This window comes from Phacochoerus africanus, chromosome 1 (genome assembly GCF_016906955.1).
Source record: "Phacochoerus africanus isolate WHEZ1 chromosome 1, ROS_Pafr_v1, whole genome shotgun sequence".
NCBI lineage: Eukaryota > Metazoa > Chordata > Mammalia > Artiodactyla > Suidae > Phacochoerus > Phacochoerus africanus.
In genome coordinates, this window is record NC_062544.1 from 114,971,644 (window position 1) to 114,981,622 (window position 9,979).

The following is a 9,979-nucleotide window of genomic DNA, read 5'->3' on the forward strand; positions in this document are numbered from 1 at the left end:
AACCTCATGGTTCCTAGTCGGATTCGTTAACCACTGTGCCACGACGGGAACTCCCCTGCAAAGCAATTCTTAGAGGGAAGTTCATAGTGATACAGGCCAGCCTCAGAAAAGAAGAAAAATCTCAAATCAACAACTTAACCACCTAAAAGAATTAGAAAAGGAACAACAAACAAAACCTAAGAGTCAGTAGAAGGAAGAAAATCATAAAGATCAGAGAGGAAAAAAAAATCAATAAAACCAAGAGCTGGTTCTTTGAAAGGATAAACAAACCTCTGGCCAGACTCACCAAGAAGAACAGAGAAAGAACTCAAATCAAATAAGAAATGAAAAAGGAGAAATAACAGATGCTGTAGAAAAACAAAAACAAAAACAAAACAAAACAAAAAACCCATAAGAGAATACTATGAACAAATACATGCCAACAAATCTGACAACCAAGAAGAAATGGACAACTTTCTAGAGACATACAGCCCATCAAAACTGAATCAAGAAGAAATAGATCAACTGAACAGACCTATCACTAGAAATGAAATTGAACATGTAATAAAAACACTCCCTACAAACAAAAGTCCAGGACCAGATGGCTTCACAGGCGAATTCTACCAAACATACAAAGGAGAACTTATATCCATCCTTCTTAAACTTTTCCAAAAGGCCAAAGAAGAGGGATAATCCCAAAGACATTCCATGAAGCCATCATCACCCTAATACTAAAATCAGACAAAGATACTACCAAAAAGAAAATTATAGGCCAATATCTTTGATGAACACAGACACAAAAACTCTGAAAAAATTTAGCCAACTGAATCCAGCCACATATAAAAAAGATCATACACCATGACCAAGTGGGATTCATCCCAAGTTCACAAGGATGGTTCAACATATGCAAATCAATCAATGCCATAAACCACATGATCTCAAAAGATGCAGAAAAAGCATCTGGCAAAACCCAACTTCTGTTCATTATAAAAATTCTTACCAAAATGGGTATAGAGGGAACTACCTTAACATAATAAAAGCCATTTATAACAAAGTCTCAGCCAATACGGTACTCCACAGAGAAAAGCTGAAAGCCTTCCTGCTCAAATCTAGAGCAAGACAAGGATGCCTACTCTTACCACTTTTATTCAACATAGTCCTAGCCACAGCAATCAGATAAAAGAAATAAAAGGTATCCACACTGGAAGGGAAGAGGTAAAATTGTCACTCTATACAGATAACATGATACTATATATATATAGAAAACCCTAAGGACTCCACACAGAAACTACTTGAAATGATCAGCAAATTCAGCAAAGTAGCATGATACAAGATTAACACTCAGAAATCTGTCGCAATTCTGTATACTAACAATGAAATGTTAGAAAAAAGGAATACAAAAATACCTTTTAAAATTGCACCCCCCAAAATTAAATACCTAGGAATAAACCTGACCAAGGACGTGAAGGACTTTATGCTGAGAACTATAAAACATTAATCAAAGAAATTAAAGAGGATTCAAAAAAATGGGACGATATTCCATGCTCCTGGAATGGAATAATTAATATCATTAAAATGGCCATATTACCTAAAGCAATCTACAGATTCAATGCAATCCCTATCAAATTAGCCATGACACTTTCCACAGAACTAGAAAAATCCAAAAATTTATATGGAACCATGAAAGACCCACAATTGCCAAAGCAATTCTGAGGGACAAAAAACAAGCAGGAGGCATAACTCTCCCAGACTTCAGACAATATTACAAAGCTACAGTGTGGTACTGGTACAAAAACAGACATACAGACCAATGGAATAGAATAGAGAACCCAGAAATACACCCAGACACCTACTGTCAATTAATCTTTGACAAAGGGGGCAAGAATCAAAAATGGGAAAAAGACAGTCTCTTCAGCAAGTGGTGCTGGCAAAACTGGACAGCTGCATGTAAATCGTGAAACTGGAACACACCTTCACACCATGCACAAAAAGAAACTCAAAATGGTTTATTAAAGACTTAAACATAAGACAAGATACCATAAAACTCCTAGAAAAGAACAGAAGGGACACATTCTCTGACAACAACCATACAAATGTTTTCTTAGGTCAGTCTCTGAAAGCAATAGAAATAAAAACAGAAATAAACCAATGGGACCTAATCAAACAAGCTTTTGCACAGCAAAGGAAACCAACAGAAAAACCAACCAACAAAAAACAAAACAAAAACAAACAAAAAACAACTCAGCCCCCCAAAAAACCAGAAAGACAACCTATGGAATGGGAGGAAATAGTTTCAAATGATGAAACCAACAAGGGCTTTATCGCCAAAATATACGAACAACTTATACAACTCAACAACGAAAAACCCAAACTACCCAACTGAAAAATGGGCAGAAGACCTGAATAGACATTTCTCTAAAGAACACATATAGATGGCCAACAGGCACACTAATGATCAGACAAATGCAAATCAAAAGTACAATGAGGTACCACCTCACACCGGTCAGAATGGCCACCATCAACAAGTCTACAAACAACAAATGCTGGAGAGGCTGTGGAGAAAAAGGGCACCCTCCTTCACTGTCGGTGGGAATGTAAATTGGCACAACCACAATGGAAAACAGTATGGAGTTTCCTCAGAAAACTAAATATACAACTACCATATGATTCCACTCCTGGGCATATACCCAGACAAAACTTGAACTGAAAAAGATACATGCACCTTTATGTTCACTGCAGCACTATTCACAATAGCCAAGGCATGGAAACAACCTAAGTGTGTCCATTGAGAGATGAATGGATTAAGATGTGGTACATATACACAATGGAATACTACTCAGACACAAAAAAGAACAAAATGACGCCACTTGCAGCAACACAGATGGAACTAGAGAGTCTCATACTAAGTGAAGTGAGAAAGTCAAATACCATATGATATCACTTACATCTGGAATCTAATATATGGCACAAATAAACCTATCTTTAGAAAAGAAACAAACTCATGGACATGGAGAAGAGACTTGTGGTTGCCAAGGGGGAGGGAGAGGGAGTGGGATGGACTAGGGAGTGTGGGGTTAGTAGATGTAAACTATTGCATGTAGAGTGGATAAGCAATGAGATCCTGCTGTATAGCACAGGGAACTATATCTAATCACTTGTGATGGAACATGATGGAGGATAATGTGAGAGAAAGATTGTATTTATAGGTATAAGCTGGGTCACTCGACTGTACAGCAGAAATTGACAGAACACTGTAAATGAACTATAATAAATTTAAAGTAAAGAAAAAAAGTGTGGTATTGGCACAAAAACAGACATACAGATCACTGGAACAGTATAGAGCCCAGAAATAAACCTAGACACCTACAGACAATCTTTGACAAAGAAGACAAGGATATAAAATGGGAAAGACAGTCTCTTCAGCAAGTGGTGCTAGGAAAATTGGACAGCTGCATGTAAATCAATGAAATTAGAACACACCCTCACACCATGCACAAAAATAAACTCAAAATGGCTTAAACATAATACAAGATACCATAAAACTCCTAGAAGAGAACATAGGCAAAACATTTTCTAACTTAATCCTACAAATGTTTTTGTAGGTTGTTCTTCCAAGGCAATAGATATAAAACAAAAAATAAACAAATGGGACCTAATCAAACTTACAAGCTTTTGCACAGCAAAGGAAACTATAAAAAAACCAAAAAAACCTGCAAAGAAAACCTATGGAATGAAAGAAAATATTTGGAAATGATGCATCCAACAAGGGCTTAATCTCTAAAATATACAAACAACTCATATAACTCAACAACCAAAAAACAAACTACCCAATTGAAAAATAGGCAGAAGACCTAAATGGACATTTCTCCAAATTCGACTAGCAACCATGAGGTTACAGGTTCAATCCCTGGCCTCACTCAGTGGGTTAAGGATCCAGTGTTGCCATGAGCTGTGGTGTAGGTCGCAGACACAGCGTGGATCTGGCATTGCTGTGGCTGTGTTGTAGGCTGGAAGCTGCAGCTCCAATTAGACCCCTAGCCTGGGAACCTCCATATGCTGTGGGGGCAGCCCTAAAAAGACAAAAGACAAAACGAAACAAAAGACATTTCTCTAAAGAAGACATAAAGATATCCATTAGGCACCTGAAAAGATGCTCAACATCACTAATTATTAGAGAAATGTAAATCAAAACTACAATGAGATAACACCTCACACAGGTTGGAATGGCCATTATGAAAAGGTTTACAGGAGTTCTCAATTGGGCACAGAAGGTTAAGGATCCAGGGTAGCTGCAGCAGTGGCATATGTCCCATGGGTTTGATTCCCCTCCCCACTTTTTTTTGCCTTTTTAGGGCCACAGTTGTAGTATATGGAAGTTCCCAGGCTAGAGGTCGCATCGGAGCTACAGCTACCAGCCTACACCACAGCCACAACAAGGTCAGATCTGAGTCACATCTGTGACCTACACCACAGCTCACAGCAACCTCAGATCCTTAACCCACTAAGCAAGGCCAGGGATCGAACCCACATCCTCATGGATATTATTTGGATTCGTTTTTGCTGTGCCAAAACGGAACTCCTGGGTTTGATCCCTGGCATGGGAACTTCTAATGCCATACACGTGGCCAAAAAAACAAAACAAAACAAAAAGCCTACAACTAACAAATGCTGGATAGGATATGGAAAAAAGGGAACCTTTCTGCACTGTAAGGTGATACAATCACTATGGAAAACAAAAAATATAATTACCATATGACCCAGTAATCCCACTCCTGGTCATATATCTGGTCAAAATTGTAATTCAAAAAGATACATGCACGCCTATGTTCACAGCAACACTATTCATAATAGCCAGGATATGGAAACAAACTAAACGTGCATCAACAGATGAATGAATTAAGATGTGGTACACACACAATGGAATACTATTCAGCCATAAAAAAGCACAGAATAATGCATTTACAGCAACACGGATGCAACTAGAGACTCTCATACTAAGTAAGTCAGAAAGAGAAAGACAAATACCATATGATATCACTTATATGTGGAACCTAAAATATGGCACAAATGAACATGACTATAAAAGAGACAGATTAACAAACAGAGAAGAGACCTGTGGTTGCCAAAGATGGGGGAGGAAGTGTGGTGGACTGGGAGTTTGTGGTTAGTTGATGCAAACTATTACATTAAAATGGATAAACAAGGTCCTACTATATAGCACAGGGAACTATGTCTAATCTCCTGGGACAGACCTTAATGGAAAAATCACATACATGTATATATTAAAAGAATAAAGAGTTCCTATGGTGGCTCATCAATTACGAACCCGACTAGTATCAATGAGAACATTGTGGGTTTGATCCCTGATCTTGCTCAGTGGGTTAAGGATCTGACGTTGCTGTGGCTGTGGTGTAAGCCAGCAGTTGTAGCTCTGACTTGACCCCTAAGCCTGGGAACTTTCATATGACACAAGAGCAGCCCTAAAAAAAAAAAAAAGAAAAGAAAAGAATGAGTCACTTTGCTGTACAGCAGAAATTACAATGACACAACATTGTAAATAAACTATACTTTAATTGCAAAAAAATAAAAAAAAGAGGAACCTGGGGGGCAGGGGTTGTCTCTGTGAAGACCTGAAGATCCAGGTGGGGTCTGAATGACAAACCCCACTAGACTTCCCTCCCAATGCCTACAAGGCAGGCTTCTCAAGCTGCTCTACAGAGGGTCTTCCCCAGGCCCAGCGACATCTCCTTAATTAGTACCACAGGTGTGCCCTGTCCACTGGAGGAGTGGGGGTCCTGATAAAGGCTCAAAGGCTTCAAAATCACCATTTTTCAGGGGCTTTATTCTGCCTTCAGTTTCTCAAGAGGGGAGTCATGTCCACCCACCACTCCCAGGTCTCCCCACAGCTGGAGCAAAATCTATCCTTCAGGCAGTTGGAATCTTCCAGATACGACTACTCTGTCTCATTAGCCAATGAAAGCCACGTCACCCCTGAGGGGCTCCCCTGGAAGTTCCCCTCTTCCTTCTTGGTCTGACTCTTTCCAAGTCATCACCACAGCTCTGTAACAGGGGCCCTAGGACACTGAGGGTATGACGCTGAGGGTATGAGAGAAACGAGGCTTGCAGAGCGCCACCCAGCTGGTCAGTGATAGGACCAAGACCCGAGGACATCTGTCTGCTGCAGACAGGGCCCCCGAGTCCAGGGCAAATATTCAGCCCTTTCAGCCCTCTGGCCTCACCAGGGTGCCCTGGGGCCTCATCTGCCTGGTTCGCTGAGGGAGAGAGGACAGAGGAGTAAGCGCCCTGGTCAAGGAAGCAGCAACCTTTCTGTATTCCAGGGGACTGGGGCGACTTGATGTCTTTCTCCAAACAACACCTTCCCTTCCTGGGCTAAGACCGCTGGATTCCAGAGGGTCCGAAGAGCCTAGTCGCCACCCTTAGGTCTGGAGTTGCCAGGAGCCCGCTCTGGCCAGCGCCGCCGGTCGGCTGGCTGGCTTTGTCTGCGGTACTCCCGCCCCAACTAAGGGCCCCGAAGAGAACAAGAGGTTGGGGGCGTTTCCGCAGCCGTCTCCCAGCAGGCGGGACCCTGAGGAAAGACCGCGGGGCCTCGCCTTCCGGCGGCTGCTCGGAGAACCCCGAGCTCCTGCCGACCCGGCGTCGTGAGGAACCTCGCGCCCGCCCGCTTCAAGTCGTCGGGGCGTCCCCGGAGGCCCCCAGGACCACCCGCCGCGGTTCCTCCAGAAGAGCTGCCTGGCCTTGAAGCTCCGTGGCCCTGGCGAGCCCTACCAGGGCGCTTCACCCGAGGAGCGGCGCCCAGGCGCTCGATCTGTTTGTCCGTCCTCCCGGCGCGCGTGTGCCGTCCCTCGGGCTACACCCCCGAAGCTCGTCCCGCTTTGGCTCACTCACCGTGCACCAGTCTTCGCATGTCCTGGTATCGAGCCCACAGGTGCGCACTAGGTTCGGCAGCGCCCGCGGGCGCCGGGGAGGGCGTGGAGCGCGGGACGCCCGGGCAGTGGACGCCGGGACCCGGGGGGCCGCAGCCAGGGCAGGAGGGCGAGGACGAGGCGGCTCGCGGCCCGCCGTGGTCTCGGCGCGGCAGGTAGCGCCGAGCAGCCGCCCGCAAGCCGGCACCCGCCATGCCCGCTGCGCGCCGCCCGCACAGCCCTCGGCGCTCCGTCCAGTCCACCGCCGTCTGACTGCGCGCCCGCCACGGTGGCCGCGTGCTTCTCATCGCAGCGGGCCAATGGGCGCGGCGCCCAGAGCCCAGCGGCCAATGGGTGCGCCCCTCGGCCCAGGGGGCGGGAGGTCCTGGGCAGGGCGGGGCGGGCTCCCCCGCCCCCTCCCCCAGTCCCCGGCGCGGCGGAGGAGGACTCCGAGCCCCCCCCCCCCCCCGCTTCGGTGTCTACTACAGCGATGGCAGCTTCTTCTGCTCTCCTCCCGGGAGGCCCCGCGAGTCTCCGGACGACCTGGGCTCAGAGAGGAGAAGGCCGGAGAGCGGCGAGTCCACCCTGGTCCCTGGTCTTTTTCCTCCTCGGCTCCCAGGTCCTTCTGCCCCTTCCCCCACCTCCTGTCCTCCTGACCTTAGATTCCCCCCCCTCCCCCCAGTCCTGCAGTAGAGGTCCTGTTCCCAGCCTCCTGCCAATGACTGACTCTGCCCGCGGACCAGAGGCCGGTCCTTTTCACTCATTTATCTAGTGGATAAAGAGCCCCTCTCGCGCGCTTCCCAGTACCAGCCCCACGCTGGGTGAGACCTTGGGACCCACAGTGCAGCCAACATCCGCTAAAGTAGCTCCATCTCTCTCCCTCCTGTGCGTTACACAGATGACCCCTTTTAACTAGGAGCAGAGACCGTTGGCCAGGGGTCACTGCCCTGCCTGGTTCCTACATCAGCAAGTCGCCCCACCAACATGCTCCACTCTTTGGTTCCCCGAGCAGGACACTTCTTGCTCTTCTAGCAATATTACCAGACTTCCCAATTAAATTCCTCTTTGCTGCTGGGAACCACTCTCCACCTGCGTTTCTTCCACTCAGATAAATTTTCTCAGTCCGCATATCCCAGCCTATGCCCTGGTTCCTGAGAAGACCGACCCTGCGCCAGTGGGCCTAGTCAGTGGAGAGCTGGCCTGATGGACACTCTTGTTTCCCTGGGGGTGCTTGCGGTGGCCTCGCGGAGTCTAAGGGTGTGTGTACATTCGAAAATTCACTGCACCTAGGCTGAAGACCTAGTGTGCCAGACCCTGGGCCAAGTGCAAGTGCAGGATGAAGGCTGTGGGTGGGGCCTGTGGGTGGGTGGCAGAGCCCCCCACACCTAAGGCCCTGGTGAGCTACCTGGGCACTGAGGAATTGGCCATATGTAATCCTTCTCTAGGTGGGAGATGAGTACTCTGCGATGTCTAGCCCCCAGAGCCACCAAGAGAAACGAGTGATAAGAGAAGGTGTGTGTGCATGTCGTTGTGTGAGGTTGGCCCCAGAAGAAGGCATGTTATCCAGGCAGGAGCTTGGGCCTGAGGGCTGAGCAGAAGACCCTAGACTTTCCAGGGGCCCTGCTTGTGCAGTCTCTTTAGCCTGTTTTTGTATATTTTGTGGCCACATCACCAAACTCTCTTATTGGTTCTAAGTTTTCATTTGACTTTCTTGGATTGTCTAATAATTGTCTCCCTTCTCAAAGATACGCCCCAGAATAATTGTCTCCCTTCTCAAAGATACGCCCCAGTTTTTTTAGCTTTAGGTAATGAGGTGACAGCCCCTTACATCTTCAGCAAGCATAGAGTGAAGGCTCTGGTGTCAGCGCTCTATTTCTACCTGGCTTGAGCTCTTGGTTCCCTGTCTAAAAAGGGAGATGAAGAGGAGTTCCTGCTGTAGCACAACAGGATCTATGTCTTGGGAGCACTGGGATGAAGGTTCAATCCACGGCCGGCACAGCGTGTTAAGGATCCGGTGTTGCCGCAACCGCAGCTTAGGTTGAAACTGCGGCTGGGATCTGGTCCCTGGGTGCAGGGTGGGGGAAGAGAAGAAAAAAAGAATCGTTAGCAGCTCTGGTGGCTGGGGAGGTTCAGGTTAGATCCCCTGTCTGGGCTGACACTATGTGTTAAAGGATCCCACAGTTGTCACAGCTGCAGCTGGAATTCAATCCCTGGCCGGGGAACTTCCATATGCCTTGGGGGCAGCCATGAAATTGGGGGGGGGAGATGAAAATAGGGCAACTTTAGTAGTTTCCAGAATATATGTAAAGATCTAGAATCATCATCTTGATCATCATATTATAGGTAAGGTAAATTGATAGACTCCAGGCATTGGGTTAAGTGCTTTATTTGTATTATCTCTCTAAATCCCCACAGGATCAGAGGAAGGTCTCTATTTTGTGGATAAGGCAAGTGAGGCACAGACCAGCTAAGGGAATATGTGTGGAGTAGGGATGTGGTTTGACAAAGCGGTGCTCTTTGACCATTCTGCTGGTGTGTGATTGTTGTGATAAAGAGATGATGCTTAAAAAGCACCTACAAGTCCGGGTAAGTGCCCCATGCAGGATAGCTTTTATTAATTTTATGGTTGTTTGTCACAAGATGCTTACTTAGACTTTTATTGTGATGATGATAAAGTTCAACTTTCAACAATGCATTTCAAATTCCTTTTACTTTTAGAAGTCTAGGCACTAGTTACGATCCCGAAATAAATGCAAGGTACTGTGTAATTGCATTTTAGAGCATGGTGCAGTACACGTTTAGTCCATCATAAAGGGTTATCACTGATATTAGGACTTTTAAGAAAAAAGATGGCGGTGGCAGTGTAGGGGGAGCGGCCGCCAACCCCGAGTGCCAGCTTGCACCCGGGAGGCCGGGCAGGGGTGGGGAGCGGGGCGGGCTGACGCCACGTGGGAGGCTCCGCCCCCTAGGACGTCCCGCCTCCAGAGCCGAGGCATCTGCGCCTGCTCCCTCAGGCTGGGCTAGGCCTCGCCGGGCACGCGCACTCCGCCGCATTCTGATTGGCGGGCCTTCGCGTC

At 46.9% G+C, this 9,979-nt stretch overlaps 1 protein-coding gene across 1 annotated transcript in view; it reads right to left on the reverse strand.

Moving 5' to 3' along the window:
- NT5DC2 (5'-nucleotidase domain containing 2) overlaps positions 1-7,224 on the reverse strand; it is a 20,657-nt gene extending 13,433 nt beyond the window's left edge. The window contains exon 1 of the mRNA XM_047776311.1: positions 6,886-7,224. Within this exon, the coding sequence (XP_047632267.1) occupies positions 6,886-7,210 (325 nt within the window). The 5' untranslated portion in view covers positions 7,211-7,224. The remainder of the gene's footprint in view (positions 1-6,885) is intronic.
- Positions 7,225-9,979: the final 2,755 nt, after the last annotated feature.